This window comes from Balaenoptera ricei, chromosome 1 (genome assembly GCF_028023285.1).
Source record: "Balaenoptera ricei isolate mBalRic1 chromosome 1, mBalRic1.hap2, whole genome shotgun sequence".
Lineage (NCBI taxonomy): Eukaryota > Metazoa > Chordata > Mammalia > Artiodactyla > Balaenopteridae > Balaenoptera > Balaenoptera ricei.
In genome coordinates this window covers 174,542,538-174,562,814 of record NC_082639.1, presented here as the reverse complement: position 1 = coordinate 174,562,814, position 20,277 = coordinate 174,542,538, and the positions used below count along the sequence as shown (strand labels likewise).

The following is a 20,277-nucleotide window of genomic DNA, read 5'->3' as shown; positions in this document are numbered from 1 at the left end:
CCCGCATCCCTAATGAGGGAATGAATGGAGAGGCCCCCTCGGCTGGCGCCCGCCCACCCGGCGGCGGCCGCCAAGTGCCTCTGGGCGCAGCGTGCCGCGCCCGCCGCTCCTCGCGCAGCCGGCTCGGGCAGCTCCTCCCGGCTCAGGCGCGGCGGCTGTGGCGGCGGCGGGGACCGCGCGGACCGAGCCGGGACGGGGGGCGCCGGGAGCGGGGGCGCCGCCGCGCTGGGCCCCGGGCGCGTGGCTGCGGCTCGGCCGGGCGGCGCCGCTCACCTGAGGCGGGGCTCTGGGCGCGGCGCGGGCGGCGCTGTCAGGGCCGCGGCTCCCGGCTCCCGGTCGCGCTCGGCGGGCCGAACCAAGCAGTGATTTGCGGCGCCGCTTCACCTTCGGCCATGGCCGGGAGAGCCTAGCGGGGCCCGGACGCCGCCCCCCGACTCCCGCCCCGCCTCCCAGCCTCGGCGCTGCATCCCGCCGGCCTCGCCGCCCGGCCCGCGCCGGGCAACCGCCCTCGCCCGCAGCCCTCCCTCGCCCCGGCTCGCGTCCCCCGGCGGCGCCGCCGCGGGAAGCGGCTCCCCCTCCCCTTCCGCGGCGTCCTCTCCCCCCGCTCCGCCGCCGGGGCCGCTTGTTGCACCGCCCGCGGCCTGTGGGAGCCGCTCGCCCCGGCCCGGCCCCGGCCTCGCGCCCGCGGCCGCAACCCCTGCCGCTCGCTCCCGGGGCCCGCAGCCCGGCCCGCGAGACCCCGGCCCGACCCCGCCGCCCGCACAAAATGTCGGCCCGGACGCCATTGCCGACGGTGAATGAGCGGGACACGGAGAACGTGAGTAGCCGGAGCCTCCCCGGGAGCGGCGGGGCCAGACGCTCCCCGGACCCCCGCTTCACCTTCCGCATGGGCCGCCCCGGGTCCCCAGAGCGGCCACCCGCCGCAGGGTGTCCACCTGGCGCCCGGCGTGACCTTCGTCCCGGGCTGAGCCCCCATCCTCCCTTCCAGCCCCATTTCACTGCTTTCCCCTGAAGGGTGAGGGTGGGGGCACCGTAAGTGGCGCCCTCCCCGCGGAGGTGGTCCTCCGGGAGAGGATGGGGTGATGGAGGGCGACAGGCACAAGGAGATGGCAGAGTGGGCATCCCGGATGGCTTTATTTCCACGCGCATTCCGTATCCCCACCCGAATGTTTGCTTTATGATCACAGACAAGCCATCCGACTGCCTCTTTTCCCTTGCTTTTCTGGCTCTTTCGGTCCTTTGCCCTCCCACCCGCCTGCATTGTCCCATGACTTTGCTTTTTGTAACACTGTGTCCACATCTGGGTCTTGGGCACCAAACGGGGAAGGTCGGGAATGGAAGGGACGAGAATGGGAGTAGAGATTGGATGTGTGTGTTGGTGTGTCCCGAGTTTCTACTGCTGTGTGATACTCTTCTATAGAGATGAGCAGAAGAATTTCACCATCAGCTTCTGTGGCCCCAGGGTTACAGCAAAATGTTTAAAAGCTGTATGAAGCCAACGGCTTTTGCTTCTCTTTCTCAAGTCGTTGGTAATAATTCAGGGCAGGTTTTACTTTAAATACCTCTCCTCCTCCTTGGAGTGTCACACGGTGCATTTCTTTGAAGGAAGGATTTTCTGTGTCTTTGATCAAATTGCCCTCAGGAGTTTTTATCTAGATGCAGATGTCCCTGGTGTTTAAACTCTTGAAAACCGAAAGAACCAGATCAGTTGTATTTCCACATTCTGAAAAGTGCAATTGTGTGTGTGCGCGCGAGTTCCTTTGTGGGAAAGCGTTTAAAAATAATTTTTTTTAAAGCCCTCATGACCTGTAAATAGGGCCTTTGCTGATCTTTCTGACTGGGTTTGCGTACCCCTTAGAGGGGTGCTAAGTTTTGGTCGGCTGTCCAATTTCTGATTGTCTAGTTAACTCCTTGACTCTCCAGCTCTTGGTGTACCACTGCCTTCATAGGATTGGTAAAATAAAATAATGAAGGGTTTTGGCGTTCTTAAACAAAAGATACGAGACAGAAGACATACAAACTCACCCCTGAAGTGTTGGAGGGAGGTATAAACAGATTTTTAAATCTTGGAGAGTAGGGGAGCACAGAAACTTGATATACGAAGGGAGAAGAAATTTTGGTAAGAGACTATTGTAGAAGACCCAGGAAGAGATTTCAGAGTATGCTTTTGTCTTGTCTAGTGTCGTGCATTTCAAATGGTAAAGATACAGTGTAAGGCTGCTGTTACCGTAACTTATAACTTAGTTTACATCGTAACTGTTTTTAAAAGCCTCCTAATTGTTTTTAAAAATATAATTGATACATAATTTTGATTGAGAGATTGAAGAAGGTGACGGAAAAAGGTACAAAATTGGGTTAAAGTTGATTTTAAAGCCAAGGTAGTACAGAATTTTTCTAACAGAAAATCTTTAAAAAACCGTGTCATTCAGTATGAATGAAAAGTAAGACAGATGATGACCTTTGTTTTTATTAGCAAAACACTCTGTGTGTTTTTAACCTAGGAGAGGTGGAAAAATACATTGTTTTTATTTTCTTCTGGATTTTGAATAGTATAGCTCTTTCCACAGTTGTATGAATAAGGTGCTTTATACAGACATGAGATAGCATTATAGAAATCTGAATCAGGGAATAGTACAAAATGCAGCATCACTTGTAAGACCAAAAAAAAAAAAGGGGGGGGGGTTTCAGTTAAGCAATAACAGTGTGCTAAATTTTGCTGTACCTTCTGAAAATGATTATGCTAAGTAAACTGATTTGCTCTGTTTCTGAGCATGTTATTTCAAAGTCACTTTTATGATCTTGTCCCTTGTTGTTGGTTGCATTGTGCATAACTATAGCTCCGTTTAGCTTCCTTTACCCACATCCTGATTTTCTCCTAACTGCCATGCGAAGTACCTATTATACTGTGGCTGTTAATTTATCAATACGTATGCACTCAGTTTTGTTTTTTGAGCTGGAAGGGATAGAGAAGCAGTATTTAAGACAAGGCCTCTCCCCTCAAAGAACTTAAGAAGAAAGGTAAATATAGTCCCAGAGAAATAGTGTACATTAGAAAGCTGTGTGTAAATAGGGCTAAATTGGTTTATAGGTGCTATAGGTGTTTATCAAAGGGTCACCAGTGATGGCTATTAAATCACCATTTGTGTCTCTCTCTGTTCTCTGGTTGGTAGTAAATGTCATTACCCATTCTTGCTTACCTCTCATCAGTGAAATAAAGGAACATATCTGCTTGTTAGCTAATATATTAAGGCCAGTATGATAATCAAAATGAACATTTGTTTGAAGTTGTTTTCAGTTAAATTGACACATTTTAAAAAATGGTTGTGAAAATCTACATTCGTGTGACTATTAAATGCTTGTAAGCCTTTTGGAATATTAAGGACATAACTAAAAACATTTTATTACTGCCAAAAATATTTTAATTTAAACAAATAAGGTAATTAAAGAATCTTTGAATTGTATTGTCATTTGCAGTTATTATAAGCATTTTAGTCATATGTGAATGGATTTGGTATCCTTGGGAATATGTGATGTCTACCCTTCCCCATGTCACTAATATATATTGAGGATATGTAAGTAAATGTTAATATTATATACATATTAAACAGTTCAGAAGAAGAATGTTGCAGCACTGTAACATTAGTAGTAAATATTCTGCTCTTTACTACTACTGTATCTAGTAGAGCGAGAAAGAATTGCTTTTCTCTGAGACCATTCTGTGTGTATTTTTTCAGGAGTATTTTCTTAGATGAAGGATTTGTGTGTGCATTATTAATAGGCCTCAAATGGCTAAATACAACAGAACAACCGATGATTAACTTTAAAGGCAATGAATACTTCGCAGTGAAGTAGAAAACATATGTTGTAGATCATAGAATTAATTTATGCAAAATGTGTTTGATTTTAGGTTGTAAAGTGTAAGTCCAGAAAGAGAATGGGTATTTGAAATATATATATATATATATATATATTTTTTGCTTCTGTTAGATTATACTTGGATAATTCCAGCGTGGATAGAGAGAATATATTACCGTTACTCTTATGTACTTTTAAATGGAGCAAGAATTGTTTTCATGTTTTAGAAAAACTCTAATTTTGCTAATTTTTATGCATCCAAAGTGTCCCGACTAGCTTTCTGTGGTGAAATTTTGATCAGTATGAAGGAAATTGATTTGATTCCTTCTCGGGATGTTTTAAAATTGACTTTGGTTAAGTTTATTTTGAAACTTTTAATAACAAAACTCTTGATGATGATTGTTTTCATAGATCTGAATTTCACTGTAATGGCTGGAACAACTACCAAGGTGGACATTAGTAGTTTGAAAAGGCAAGAGTGAAGCATGCTTTTGCCACTACTGCTGGGTTTTCTAATTTTCCCGTGCATACCTCTCATGTCACAGGACCTATCACATTGCCTTCTAATTGCTGATTTACTTTGTCTCCTTTGTTCTGTATCGCCAGTGCCAGTACAATGACTAGTAGTAATATATAAGAGATCAGTCCTATAATATTCCCCTTTTGAATTTTTTCATTTGTCATCAAAATATATTAGTGACACTGGGATCGATGGATATTACATACTACAAAGCCTTCAGAGAGTGAAGTGACCTGCCCAAGGTCATAACGAATATTTGATGTCTTCCACTGTTGCTTTACTCACGTTATTGCTTCTTGAGGTTTTTGGTTTGTTTTGCTTTTGTCTTAGAGATTTCAAAAGAACATGTGCGATGATATGAGATACTTTATTGGTTGAAGAACAGGGTATGCCATGCTCATCTCATTCCTGAGCCTTTGCTATTTTCTCTGTCTGGAGTGCCCTGTTCTTTTCCCCTTACCCCAGACTTACAAGTCCCTTATGGCATGGCTCATGTTTTTAAGAAGACCTCTGAAATGATTGTAGCCAGCACTGCTGTCTGCTGTAGCTGAACATCTGTGTATGTGTAGGCCATACCACTGGTCTCCAAAGTGGGTATGCAGGACGGTCTGTTGTGAGAAAAAAATGTCTTTGCCTTCTATCATTTTCCTTCTGAACTCAATGCTATTACTAACTCTCCTTCTTCTCCTTCTCCTTCTTATCCTTTTAAAGCTCAGGTTGTTTAGAATCAGCCACATATTTTAAATTATTATTATTTTTTTTTACCATTCCCTTTTCCATCTCAGACTTTCCTTTGGAGGTCATTTTCCCTTTTCCTGATAGCATCTTCAAAGTTCTTTTGGTAAAGGATTGTTAGTCATAAACTTTCTTTTTTAAATATGAAAATATTTTTTGTCCATTTTCTTGAAAGATAGCCTTGCTCAGTCTCCTATTCTAAGTTGATATTCCATTGTCTACTTATTTCCATTGTTTCTGTTCAGAAGTCATCTGCCAGTAGGTATAGGTGTCTTTTCTGTCTGTCTCTTTTTAAGATTCTTTTTCTTAGGTGTTATATTTTCTCTACAGTGTATTTAAGTATGGATTTCTTTTCTTCTTGTTTGCTTCTCATGTCTTTGAATTCATATTCTTTTTATTAGTTCTGGATACTTACCATATATTATCTTTTTGAACATTGCCTTGTTTCTGGTCTCTTTAGAATTTTATTTTGGTACTCTGATTACATTATGTTGTACCTTAACTCTTCCATATGCCTTAACTTCTTTTCTTTTCTTTTTCTTTTTTTAACTGAAGTAGTTGATTTACAATGTTGTGTTAGTTTCAGGTGTACACCAAAGTGATTCAGTTATACAGATTCTTTTTTTCATTCTTTTTTCAGATTCTTTTACATTATAGGTTATTACAAGATATTGAATATAGTTCCCTGTGCTGTACAGTAGGTCCTTGTTGTTTGTCTATTTTATGTATAGTAGTATGTATCTGTTAATCCCAAATTCCCAATTTATCCTCCCTCCCCCTGCCCTTTTTCCCCTTTGATAACCGTAAGTTTGTTTTCTATTTCTGTGAATCTATTTCTGTTTTGTAAATAAGTTCACTTGTATCATTTTTTTAGATTCCACATGTAAGTGATATCATATGATATTTGTTTTTCTCTATCTGACTTACTTTACTTGGTATGGTAATCTCTGGGTCCATCCATGTTGCTGCAAATGGAATTATTTCATTCTTTTTTTAAGGCTGAGTAATATTCCATTGTGTATATATGCTGCATTTTCTTTATCTATTCATTTGTTGATGGGCATTTAGGTTGCTTCCATGTCTTGGCTATTGTAAATAGTGCTGCTGTGAACATTGGGGTGCATGTATCTTCTCTGGATATATGCCCAGGAGTGGGATTGCTGGATCATATGGTAACTCTATTTTTAGTTTTTTAAGGCCCCTCCATACTGTTCTCCATAGTTATGCTTTAACTTCTTGATTCATTTTTTCTGTGAGTTATTGTGTCTTTGTACTACAAGCTGTATAATTTGTTTAGATCTAAACTCTGTGGATTATATCTTTCATAAATTTTGGAAATGGAGCAACCATTATCTCTCTGAATATAGCCTTACTACTGTTCTCTCTAGTGTTTCTGGTCCTCTGATTAGATATGCTAAAATTCTCTTTCTATGCTACATATGTCTTAGACGCTCATCCATTTTTTCCCCCTATTTCATTGTTTCCCTGTACTGTAATCTATAGTACAATCTGCTGTACAATTTCTGCGTGTAACATGTTTAGGTCTATCTTTCAGTTAACTAAAACTCTTTAGCTGTATTTAAATCACTGTTAACCTTTTTGTTGAATTTATTTTTTATACTGGGAAAAAGCACATAACGTGAGATCTGCCTTTTTAACAAATTTCTAAATGTACAATACAATATTGTTAACTGAGGCAGAACCTTTTCATCTTGCATGCCTGAAACTTTATGTTCATTGAACAGCTCCCATTTTTCTCTCTCTCTAGCCCCTGGCCACCACAATTCTACTTTCTGCTTCTGTAAGTTTGATTGCTTTAGATACCTCATTTAAGTGGACTCATGCAGTTTTTTTTTTTTTTGAAGTATAGTTGATGTACAATATCATGTAAGTTACAGGTGTACAGTGTACTGATTCACAATTTTTAAAGGTTATACTCCATTTATAGTTATTATAAAATATTGGTTATATTCCTTGTGTTTTACAATATATCTTGAAGCTTATTTTATATGTAATAGTTTGTATCTCTTAATCCCCTACTCTATATTGCTTCTCCCCTCTTCCCTTTCTCCACTGGTAACCCTAGTTTGTTCTCTGTATCTGTGAGTCTATTTCTTTTTTGCTGTATTCACTAGTTTGTTGTATATTTTAGATTCCATATATAAGTGATAGCATACAGTATTTGCCTTTCTCTGTCTGACTTATTTTACTTCGCATAATACCCTCCAAGTCCATCCATGCTGCTGCAAATGGCCAAATTTCATTCTTTTTTATGGCTAAGTAGTATTCCATTGCATACATATACACCACATTTTCTTTGTACATTCGTCTGTTGATGGACACTTAGATTGCTTCCATATCTTGGCAGTTATAAATAATGGTGCTATGAACATTGGCATGCATATATCTTTTCCAGTTAGTGTTTTTGGGTTTTTTTCGGGTATATACCCAGGAGCTGAATTGCTGGATCACATGGTAGTTGTATTTTTAGTTTTTTAAGAAACTTCCGTATTGTTTTCCACAATGGCTGAAACACTCTACCTTCCCACCAACAGTGTAGGAGGGTTCCCTTTTATCCACATCCTCACCAACATTTGTTATCTGTGTTCTTTTTGATGGTAGCCATCCCAAAAGCTGTGAGGTGATATCTCATTGTGGTTTTCATTTGCATTTCCCTGATGATTAGCAGTGTTTAGCATCTTTTCATGTGCCTCTTGGCCATCTGCATGTCCTCTTTGGAGAAATGTCTATTCATTTCTTCTGCTCATTTTTAAATCGGATTTTTTTTTTTTGATATTGAGGTGTATGAGCTGTTTATCTTTTAATTTAATTTTTTATTTTACATTGGGAGTATGGCTGAGTTACAATATTGTGTTAGTTTCCGGTATATAACTAAGTGATTCAGTTATACATATATATATATATATCCATTCTTTTTCAGATTCTTTTTCCATATAGGTTATTATAGAATATTGAGTAGCGTTCCCTCTGGTATACAGTAGGTCCTTGTTGATTATCTTTTATATATAGTAGTGTGTATATATTCATCCCAAACTCCTAATTTATCCCTCCCCCCCCACCCATGTTTCCCCTTTGGTAACTGTAAGTTTGTTTTTGAAGTCCGTGAGTCTGTTTCTGTTTCTGAAATAAGTTTACTTGTATCATTCTTTTTAGATTCCACATATAGGTGATATCACATATTTGTCTTTCCCTGTCTGACTTTCTTCACTTCGTATGATAATCTCTAGGTCCATCCATGTTGCTGCAAATGGCATTATTTCATTCTTTTTTTTATTGCTGAGTAATAGTCCATTGTATATATATGCCACATCTTCTGTATCTGTTCATCTGTTGATGGACATTTAGGTTACTTCCATGTCTTGGCTATTGTAAATAGTGCTGCAGTTAACATTGGGGTGCATGTATCTTTTCAAATTATGGTTTTCTCCAGGTAATATGCCCAGGAGTGGGATTTCTGGCTCGTATGGTAGTTCTATTTTTGCTTTTTTAAGGAACCACCATACTGTTCTCCACACTGGTTGTACCAACTTACATTCCCACCAACAGTGTAGGACGTTTCCCTTTTCTCCACCCCCTCTCCAGCATTTATTGTTTGTAGACTTTTTGACGATGGCCATTCTGTCCAGTGTGAAGTGATACCTCATCGTAGTTTTGATCTGCATTTCTCTAATACTTAGCGATGTTGAGCATCTTTTCATGTGCGTTTTGGCCATCTGTATGTTTCCTTTGGAGAAATGTCTATTTAGATCTTCTGCACATTTTTTGACTGAGTTGTTTGTTTTTTTGATATAGAGCTGCATGAGCTGTTTGTATATTTTGGAGAGTCATCACTTGTCGGTCGCTTCGTTTGCAAATATTTTCTCCCATTCTGTGGGCTATCTTTTCCTTGGCTGTGCAAAAGCTTTTCAGTTTAATTAGACTCTATTTATTTATTTTTGTTTTTATTTTCATTACTCTAGGAGATGGATCCACAAAGGTATTGCTGTGGTTTATGTCAGAGCACCTAACAAAGACCTAGCCATACAGCATGTCCACTTGGTATTCTTTATCTGTCTTAAAAAGAGCAACACTAATTGTTTAAAACAAACATAAGGAAGTTAAGCCATTCTTGGACTTCTTGAACATGACTATATCTACTTCCCAACCTCACAGTTTGTGGGGCTATGTTTGCTTCTAAGCGTTTTATAGTATCCAGCATTACATTTAGGTCTTTAATCCATTTCGAGTTTATTTTTCTCTGTGGTGTTAGAGAATGTTCTAATTTCATTCTTTTACATGTAGCTGTCCAGTTTTCCCAGCACCACTTACTAAAGAGACTATCTTTTCTCCATTGTGTATTCTTGCCTCCTTTGCTAGTACTTTGTTGAGGATTTTTGCGTCTATGTTCATCAGTGATATTGGGCTGTAACATTTTTTGGGGGGTGTATCTTTGTCTGGTTTTGGCATCAGGTTATGATGGCCTCATAGAATGAGTTTGGGATTGTTCCTTTCTCTGCAATTTTTGGAAAGAGTTTCAAAAGGATAGGCATTAATTCTTCTCTAAATGTTTGATAAAATTCACCTGTGAAGCCATCTGGTCCTGGACTTTTGTTTGTTGGAAATTTTTCATCACAGTTTCAATGTCAGTACTTGTGATTGGTCTGTTCACATTTTCTATTTTTTCCTGGCTCAGTCTTGGAAGGTTGTACCTTTCCAAGAATTTGTCCATTTTTTCTAGGTTGTCCATTTTGTTGGCATATAGTTGCCTGTAGCAGTCTTTTATGATCATTTGTATTTCTGTGGTGTCAGTTGTAACTTCTTCTTCCTCATTTCTAATTTTATTGATTTGTGCCCTCTCCCTTTTTTTCTTGATGAGTCTGGCTAGTAGTTTATCAATTTTATCTTTTCAGAGAAGCACCTTTTAGTTTCATTGATCTTTTCTATTGTTTTCTTTGTCTCTATTTCATTTATTCTGCTCTGATGTTTATGATTTCTTTCTTTCTACTAACTTTGGACCTTGTTTGTTCTTTCTCTAGTTGCTTTGGGTGTAAGGTTAGGTTGCTTGTTTGAGATTTTTATTGTTTCCCCAGATGCTTGGATCACTATTAACTTCACCCTTAGAACTGCTTTTGCTGCGTCTCATAGGATTTAGACCGTTGTGTTTTCATTTTCTTTTGTCTCTAGGTATTTTTTCATTTCCTCTTGATTTCTTCAGTGATCCATTGGTTGTTTTTATGGACCAATGTTTTTATGGCATATTGTTTAGCTTCCACATGTTTGTGTTTTTTGCAGTTTTTTTCTCATAGTTGATTTCTAGTCTCATAGTGTCGTGGTTGGAAAAGACGCTAGATAGGATTTCAGTTTTCTTAAATTTACCAAGGCTTGTTTTGTAGCCTAGCATGTGATCTCTCCTGGACAGTGTTCCACGTGCACTTGGAAAGAACGTGTATTCTTTTTTTAAAGAATATTAAAAATCTACATATAATTTATTCTTAAAGTATACTTTTGGTAAAAATAATCACAAATATTAAAAAAAGTTCTGCATTTTAGTTTTTGGGTAATAACGCAATTCTATTCATCATGGTGCTAAACTCATTTTTGTCTTTGTTTTTTAATTAAAATTTTTTTTGTAGTTGATTTAAAATGTTGTTAGTTTCTTCTGTACAGCAAAGTGAATCAGTTTTGTACATGCATATATCCACTCTTTCTAGAATGTGTATTCTGATGCTTTTGATGGAATGCTTTCTATATATCAATTAAGTCCATCTGCTCTATTGTGTCATTTAAGGCCAGTGTTTCCTTATTGATTTTCTATCTGGATGATCTGTCCATTGATGTAAGTGGGGTTTTAAAGTCTCCTACTATTACTGTGTTACTGTCGATTCCTCCCTTTATGTCTGTTAATACTTGCTTTATGTATTTAGGATTTCCTATGTTGGATGTATATATATTTACAATTATTATATCTACCTCTTGGACTGATCCCTTAATCATTATGTAGTGTCCTTCTTTTTCTTTTGTAACAGTCTTTATTTTAAAGCCTATTTTGTCTGATGTAACCGTTGCTACCCCGGCTTTCTTTAGATTTCCATTTGCATGCAATACCTTTTTCCATCCCCTCATTTTCAGTCTGTGTCTTTATATATGAGGTGAGTCTTTTGTAGACAGCATATATATGGGTCTTTTTGTTTGTTTGTTTCCATTCAGCCGGACTGTGTCTTTTGATTGGAACATTTAGTCCATTTAAATTTAAGGTAATTATTGCTGTGTATGTTCTTATTGCCCTTTTGTTACTTGTTTTGGGTTGTTTTTATAGGTCTTTTTTTTCCCTTCTTCTTTTGTTTTCTTCTCTTGTGATTTGATGACTATCTTTAGTTTTATGTTTGGTATCCTTTTTCTTTTTTTGTGTGTATATCTATTATAGATTTTTGGTTTATGGTTACCATGAGGTTTTTATTTAGCAACCTGTATATATGTGATTGTTTTAATTTGCTGGTCTCTTAATTTCAAATGGATTTTGAAAACCCTGCATTGGTACTCTCCTCCCCTCACAACTACTGTTTTTGATATCATATTTTACATCTAATTGTTATGTGTATCCCTTAACTGCTTATTGTGGATATAGATGATCTTACTACTTTTGTCTTTTTAACTTCCTATTAGCTTTGTGCCTGGATGATTTCCTACCTTTTTGTTATATTTGCCTCTACTGATGAGCTTTTTCATTTTGTAATTTTCATGTTTCTAGTTGTGGCCTTTTCTTTTTTCACTTAGAGGAGTTCCTTTAATATTTGTTTAAAGGTGGTTTGATAGTGCTGAACTCTTTTAGGTTTTACTTATCTGTAAAGCTTTTAATCTCTCCATCAAATCTGAACAAGAGCATTGCTGGATAGAGTATTTTTGGTTGTAGGTCTTTCCCGTTCATTACTTTAAATATATCGTGCCACTCCCTTCTGGCCTGCAGGGTTTCTGCTGTAAAGTCAGCTGATAGCCTTATGGGAGTTCCCTTGTATATTGTTTGTTGCTTTTCCCTTGTTGCTTTTAATGTTGTCTTAACTGTTTGCCATTTTAACTACAGTGTGTCTTTGTGTATTCCTCTTTAGGTTAATCCTGTATGGGACTTTCTGTGCCTACTGGACTTGGATATCTGTTTCTTTCCCAAGGTTAGAAAAGTTTTCAGCTATGATGTTTTCAAATATGTTCTCTTCCCCTTTCTCTCTCTCTTCTCCTTCTGGGATCCCTATAATGTGAATATTAGTGTGCTTGATGTTGTCCCAGAGGTCTCTTAAACTGTCCTCATTTTTTTTCATTCTGTTTTTCTTCTTTTCTCTTCAGCATCAGTGATTTCCCCTACTTTGTCTTATGGTTTGCTGATCTGTTCCTATTTATCATTTAGTTTACTGTTGATTGTTTCTAATGTATTTTTGATTTCAGTTAGTGTAATCTTCATCTCTGTTTGGTTGTTCTTTATATTTTCCAACTCTTTGTTAAAAACTTCTAAGTTGTCACTCTGTGCATTCATTCTTCTTCTGAATTCTTTGATCATATTTATGATCACTACCCTGAACACCTTCTTGTGTAGATTGCTTCTCTCCAGTTCACTTAGTTCTTCTTCTGGGATTTTATCTTGTTTCTTTGTTTGAGGTTTTATCTTATTTCCCTATCACCACATTTTACCTAAGATACTGTTTTTATTTTTTTTCTATCTGGTAGGTTGATTATGTTTCCCAGGAATTCAGTTCCTCTCATCACCCAAGCGATATGCTATAGGAGTTCCCCCTATGAGGGCTGCATGTGTCCTTCTGTTGCTGTGGGCTGTGTGGGCAGTCTGATAGGCTTGGTTGACTCCCAGTCTGCTAGTTTGCCAGGCCCTGCTTTGTGCAGAGGCTGCTGGCCGCTGGTTAGTGGTACTGGGTCACGAAGTGGCTGTTTACAGAACCCCTAGGCTCCCCGGAGCTTATGCTGGCTCACTGATGGGCAGAGTCAGGATCCCGAAGACTCTGGGGCTGTTGCCCACTCACTGGTGGTTGAAGCCAGGTCCTGGGGTTAGTGCTGGACTGCTCGCAGACAGCACCAGGTCCTGGAGTTTGGTTGTCTAGGGATCCCAGAGCTGGTGTCAGGTCATTGGTTGGTGGGGCTGGTTCCTGACAGAGTTGGATATGGGGTGTGGGGTGTCCTGAAGCTTGTGTTGGCCCGTTAATGGGCAGGGCAGGGGTCCTGCTGGTCTCAGGGCAGGGTCTGGCCTGCTGTGGGCAGGCTGGGCCTGCAGGCTGTTGGATTGTCATTTTCTTGCATCTAGTGCCTGCCCCCTGGTTGGTGAGGCTGCTCCAGAGGCTAGAGCAAGCTTTCTGGAAGGCAGCCGGTTGGGGCAGTAGATTCTGGAGCTGGTGCCTGTCCACTGGTGGTTGGATTTGAGTCCTGGGCCCTCTGGTGGGCAGGGCCATATTTGAGGCGTGTCTAGAGGTGCTGTGGGCTCAGGAGGTCTTTAGGCAGTCTGTTTGCTGATGAGTGAGACTGTGTCCCCACCCAGTTGCTTGGCCAGAGGCGTCCCACCACTGGTCCTACAGGCTGTTTTGGGGGACACAAGTCTCAGTGCTGATGAGTGGGGTGGGATTCCACAATGGCACCGACCAGCACAAGCATTCGTGAGGTAGAAGGGGTCCGTGGTGTGAGCTGCAGCTGCCCCCCACCTCTCTGGGAGACTCTCCAAGATCAGCAGATAGGTCTGGTCCAGGCTTCTATCAAATTACTGCGTTTACCCTGGGTCCTAGAACATGTGAGATTTTGTGTGCGCCCTTTCATGGTGAAGTCTCTATTTCCCCCAGTCCTGTGGGGCTCCCGAAATTATGCCCCACTGGCCTTCAAAGCCAAATCCTCTGGGGGCTTGTCTTCCTGGTATAAGACTCTGGGGCTGGGGAGCCTGACATGGGCACAGAGCTCTAACTCCTATGGGAGAACCTCTGGAATGTAATTATTCTCCAGTTTGTGGGTTACCCATCTGGGAGTATGGGACTTGACTATATTACAAGTCTGCCCCTCCTACCTGTCTTGCTGTGTTTCCTTCTTTATGTCTTTAGTTATAGAAGATCTCTTCTGGTGGGTTCTGGTCCTTCTCATTGATGGTTGTTCTGCAGATCATTGTGATCTTGATGTGTTCTTAAGAGGAGGTGAGCTCAGGGTCTTTCTACTCTGCCATCTTGGTCCTACTGGACTCATGCAGTATTAATCATTCCATGACTGGCTAATTTAATTTAGAATAGTATTCTCAAGTTCCATCCATGTTGTAGCATGTGACAGAATTTCCTTTCTTTTATGGTGGAAAAATAGTCAGTTGAATGTGTATCTTTATCTATTTAGCTATTGATGGACATTTGGATTGTTTTCATATCTTGGCTATTGTGAATAATGATGTAGTGAATGTGGGAGTGCAAATATCTCTTTGATATTTTGATATTTCTGATTCCAGTTCTTTTGAATAAATACCTAGAAGTGGGATTGCTGAGTCATAGGGTAGTTCTATTTTTAACTTTTTGAGGAACCTCTGTACCGTTTTCCATAGTGGCTGCACCATTTTACATTACCACTAACTGCACAAGGGTTCTGATTTCTCCATATCCTCATCAACATTTGTTATTTCCTGGTTTTGTGTTTTGATAATATATTCTAACAGGTGTGAAGTGATCCCTCATTGTGGTTTGGATTTGCATTTCCCTGATGATTAGTGATGTTGAGCATCTTTTCATATACCTGTTGGCCATTTATACATCTTTGGAGAAATATCTATTCAAATCCTTTGCCCATTTAAAAGAGTCTGATTGTTTTTTTGCTGTTGAATTGTAGGAGTTCCTTACATATTTTGGATGTTAACCCCTTTTCAGATACATGGTTTGCAAATCTTTCCTTTCATTCCATAGTTTGCTTTTTCACTCTGTTGATAGTTTCCTTTGCTGTGCAGAAGCTTTTTAGTTTGATGTAATCCCACCTACTTATTTTTGCCTGGTTGCTTGTGCTTTTGGTGTCATATCCATGAAATCATTGCCAAGACCAACATAGTGAACCTTTCCCTCTATGTTTTCTTTTAGGAGTTTTATAGTTTCAGGCCTTAAGTTTAAGTCTTTAATCCATTTTGAGTTGAATTTTGTGTATTATATAAGAGAAAGGTCCATTTTCTTTCTTTTACATCCGGATATCCAGTTTTCCCAGCACCATTTGTTGAAACAGACTGTGTTTTTCCCCTTGTGTATTCTTGGCACTCTTGTCAAAGATCGTTTAACCATATATAGATAGATTTATTTTTGGTCTGTAGATTTTGTTCCATTGGTTTATGTGTCTGTCTATATGCCAGTACCATACTGTTTTATTACTTGTAGCTTTGCAATATGTTTTGAAGTCAAAGTGTGAGACCTTCAGTTTTGTTCTTTCTCAAGCTTGTTTTGGCTATTTAGGGTCCTTATGGTTCCCAGTGGATTTTAGGACTGTTTTTTCTGTTTCTGTAAAAAATGCCATTGGGGTTTTGATAGGGAGTGTGTTGAATCTGTAGTTTCTTTGCGTAGTATGGACATTTTATCAACATTAAATCTTACAATCTATGACATAGGAGATCCTTCCATTTATTTGTGTCTTTAATTTCTTGTAGCAATGTTTTGTAGTTTTCAATGTAAAAGTATTTTGCCTCCTTGGTTAAGTTTATTCCTGAGCATTTTATTGTTTTTGATGCTATTATAAATGGAATTGTTTTCTTAATTTTTTTTTTGTGTCGTTTGTTGGTGGTACTGTATAGAAACATATCTGATATTTGTTGATTTTGTACTGAAACTTTTATGAATTTGTTTATAGTTCAAACAGTTTGTGTGTGTGTGTGTAATTTGTAGGGTGTTCTACATATCAGATCGTTTCGTACGCAAACAGAGATACTTCTACTTTTTCCTTTCCAATTGGATGCCCTTTATTTTTCTTGCCTAATTGCTTTGGCCAGAACTTCCAGTACAGTTGGTCCTATATATCTGCAGGGTCAGCATCTATGGGTCCAACCAATTGCAACTAAAAAAAAATTCGGAAAGTAAAATTACAGAAAGTTCCATAAAGCAAAAGTTGAATTCGTTGTGCACTAAGAACTATTTACATAGCTTTTATTCATATTATATTATTATATTACTTAATAGTAATCTAGAGGTGATTTAAGTATGTGGGAGGATGTGTGTAGGTTATATACAAGTACTCTTTCATTTTATGTAAGGGACTTGAGCATCTGTAGATTTCGGTATCCATGGGGGTAGAGGGGCCTGGAACCTATCCCCTGAGGATACTGAGGGATGAGGGTACTGTGTTGAATATAAGAGGCAATAGTGAGTATACTTTCCTTATTCCTGATCTTAGAGGAAAGACTTTCAGTATGATGTTAGCTGTGGGCTTTTCATATGAAGCTTTTATTATGCTGAGGTAATTTTTCTATTCCTAGAGAGTTGAGAATTTTTATCATGAAAGGGCATTGAATTTTGTCAAATGCCTTTTATGCATCAATAGAGATGATCATATGATTTTTATCCTTTGTTCTATTAGTGTGGTGTGTTACATTGGTTATCATATGTTGACCATCTTTGTATCTTTGCAATAAATTCAACTTGTATGATCCTTTAATATGTTTTAAATTTGGTTTGCTAATATGTTTAGGATTTTTGCATTTATATTCATCAGGGTTATTGGCCTTTAGTTTTCTTTTATTGTAGTGTCTTTTTCTGGCTTTGGTATTAGTGTAATGCTGGCCTCATATGATGAGTTAGGAAGTGTTCCCCTTTCTTCAATTTTTGGAAAAGATTAAGAAGGACTGGTATTAATTCTTCTTTAAATGTTTGATGGAATTCACCAGTAAAGCCATCTGGTACTGGGTTTTTCTTTGTTGGAAGGTGTTCGATTACTAATTCTATCTCCTTACTAGTTATATACCTCCCCAGATTTTCTGTTTCTTTATGGTTCAGTCTCAATAGGTTGTGTTTGTAGGGATTTCTCCATTTCCTCTAGGTTATTCTTGGCATGTAATTAATTGTTCATAGCAGTCCCTTAGGGTCCTTTATATTTCTGTGGCATCAGTTGAATGGTCTCCTTTTCATTTATGATTTTATTTATTTGAGTCTTCTCTCTCTCTTTTTTAGTTAGCCTAGCTAAAAAAATGTCATTTGTTAATTTGCATAAAACCAACTCTTTGTTGACTTTTTCTATTGTTTTTCTATTCTCTATTTCATTTATTTCTGCTATACTTTTAATTGTAATATCTTTCCTTCTGCTAGTTTTAGGCTTAGATTTTTCTTCTTTATCTAGTTCCTTGAGGTGTAGAGTTAGGTTATTTGAGATATATATATATATATACATATATAGATATATATACGTATATATATATATATGTATTTTTTTTTGATATAGGCGTTTATTGGTCTAAATGCTCCTCAGTACTACTTTTGCTTCATCTCCATACATTTTTGTGTATTGTGTTTTCATTTGTTTCAAGATATGTTTTTAATTTCCTCTTTGATCCATTGGTTGTTCAAGAATGTGTTAATTTCCACATGCATGTGAATTTTCCATTTTTTCTTCCTGTTATTGATTTCAAATTTTATACCAGTTTGGATAAGATATTTGGTATGATTTTAGTATTCTTAAATTTGTTAAGACATTTTTTGTCACCTGGAGACCGTTGTACGTGCTTTCTGCTGCTGTTGAGTGAAATGTTCTGTATATTTCTGTTAGGTTCATTTAGTCTGTAGCGTTGTTCAAGTCCTCTGTTTTCTCTTTGATCTTCTGTTGGGGTTCTAGCCATTATTAACAGTGAGGTGGTAAAATCTGTTATTGTGTTGCTGTCTATTTCTCTCCTAATTTCAGTCAGTGTTTGCTTTGTGTATTTAAGTGCTTTGGTGTTGGGTCTAGAAATATTTATAATTGTTCTATCTTCCTGGTGAATTGACCGTTTTATCATTATATAATGTCCCTCTTTGTCTCTTGTGACATTTTTTGACTTAAAGTCTAATTTGTCTGATATAAATATGGCCACACCTGCTCTCTTTCGGTTACCACTTGCATGGATATCTTCTTCCATGCTTTCACTTTCAGCATATGTGTGTCCTTACATCTAAAGTGAGTCTCTTTTAAACAGCATCTAGTTGGGATTTTCTTTTTTTTTTTTAAATCCTTTCAGTCATTGTGTCTTTTGAGCATGGAGTTTAAATTATTTATATCTAAAGTAGTTATTGATAGAGAAGGATTTACTTTTGTTATTTTGTTAATTGTTTTCTGTCTTATAATTTTTTTTGTCTCAACATCTTTTGCTGTCTTTTTATGTGTTTTGATTTTTTTTTCGTAGTAACATGCTTTGATTTATTTCTCCTGTGTGTGTGTGTATGTGTGTGTGTGTGTGTGTGTGTGTGTGTGTATGTGTGTGTATGTGTTTTCTGTAGGTATTTTCTTTGTGGTTACCATGGGGCTCATCTAAAATGTTTTATAGTTACAGCAATCTATTTTAAGCTGATAACAATTTAACTTCAATTTCATACAAAAATTTTGCACTTTTATTTTTCCCTCCTCAATACTTTATAGTATTGATTGCACAAATTACATCTTTTTATATTGTGTTCTTTAACATACATTTATAGTTATAATTTAAAAAATATTTTTGTTTTTTAACTAATGTACCAGAATTAAAATGATTTATGTACCATCATTACAGTATTATAGTATTTTGTATTTGTCTGTGTATTTCTTTTTACCAGTAGACTTTATATTTTCATATGCTTTCCTGTTGCTGTTTAGTGTCTTTTTGTTTCAATTTGAATGACTGCCTTTAGTATTTCTTGTAAGGCAGGTCTAGTGGTGATAAATTCCCTCAGCTTTTGTTTAAAAGTTTGTTAAAAATTTTGAAAATTTTTCTTTCCTTCATTTTGAAGGACAGTTTTCCTGGATACAGCATTCTTGGTTGGCAGGTTTTTTGTTTTTTGTTTTTTCTTTCACCAGTTTGAATGTATTAATTGCATTTTTTCCTGGTCTGCAAACTTTCTGCTGAGAAATCTGCTGCTAGGTTTGTGGGAGTTCCTTTGTATGTGACAAGTACTTTTTTTCTTGCTGCTTTCAAAATTCTCTGTCTTTGACTTTTGAGAATTTGATTATAATGTGTCTTGGTGTGGACATATTTGGGTTCATCCTGTTTGGGGTTCATCCTATTTAAACTCTCTTGGGTTTCTTAAATCTGGATATCCATTTCCTTCTCCATATTTGGGAATTTTTCAGCCATTTTTTTCTTTAAATAAACTTTCTGTCCTTTCTCTCTCATCTTCTAAGACCCCCAGATGTGGATATTAGTCCCTATAAATACCATAGGTATCCCATAAGTACTTTAGGCTTTCTTCACTCTTTTTTCATTATTTTTTGTTTTTGTTTTTCTCACTAGATAATTACAAACAACCTGTCTTCAAGTTTGTTGATTCTTTATTCTGCTTCATCAAGAATTGGTTGAACCCCTTTAATGAATTTTTCAGTTTAGTTATTGCATTCTTCAGCTGCAAAATTTCTGTTTGGTTCTTTTATCTCTTTATTGATATTCTGATTTTGTTTATGCATCATTTTCATAAGATCATTGAGCATCTTTATGTCAGTTATTTTGAACTCCTTGTCAGGTAATACGCATAACTCTGGTTTCTTTAGGCTTGATTTCTGGAGACTTATTTTCTTTCCTTGAGTGGATCATGGTCATGTGTTTTTTTTGTTTTTTGTTTTTATGTTCCTTGTAACTTTGTGTTGGTAACCACACCTGTAAAAAAAAAATGGCTACCTCTCCTAATCTTTCTGTACTGGCTTCATACATAGAAAGATTTTCACTATTCAGTTCAGCTGGGGATGCTCAGGGCTCTCAAACCTTTACTGTAGTTGCGCCTTTTTCACTTGTCTGGGTAGATTCCTGATTAGAGGAATTTTAGGTTTCTTTTTTTCAGGGGGGCAGCTTGTAATCTCTTGCTCCCTCTGGTGTCTGTCTGCTGTACTGTGGTCGCTCTGAAGCAGCAGCACACTAAACAGCTCTTTCTGTTCTCAGCAGCCACTAGGCATCTAGCATATGCCAGTTCCCATCAGCACCCTGAGTAGAGCTGGGCAGAAACCAGTCCCTTGGGCAATTCCCTGAAAAGCCAGAG

General features: G+C 38.3%; 1 protein-coding gene across 7 annotated transcripts in view; it reads left to right on the top strand.

Moving 5' to 3' along the window:
* The first annotated feature begins 508 nt into the window (after nt 1-508).
* Nucleotides 509-20,277, top strand: part of MARK1 (microtubule affinity regulating kinase 1) — a 144,121-nt gene continuing 124,352 nt past the window's right edge. For 6 of the 7 annotated variants that reach the window (XM_059942206.1, XM_059942214.1, XM_059942189.1 and 3 more), the window contains exon 1: nt 509-817. In XM_059942206.1, the coding sequence (XP_059798189.1) occupies nt 767-817 (51 nt within the window). In that variant the 5' untranslated portion in view covers nt 509-766. Of the gene's footprint in view, nt 818-12,219; nt 12,274-20,277 lie in introns of those variants that run through there. The other variant, XM_059942232.1, reaches the window with a different exon arrangement.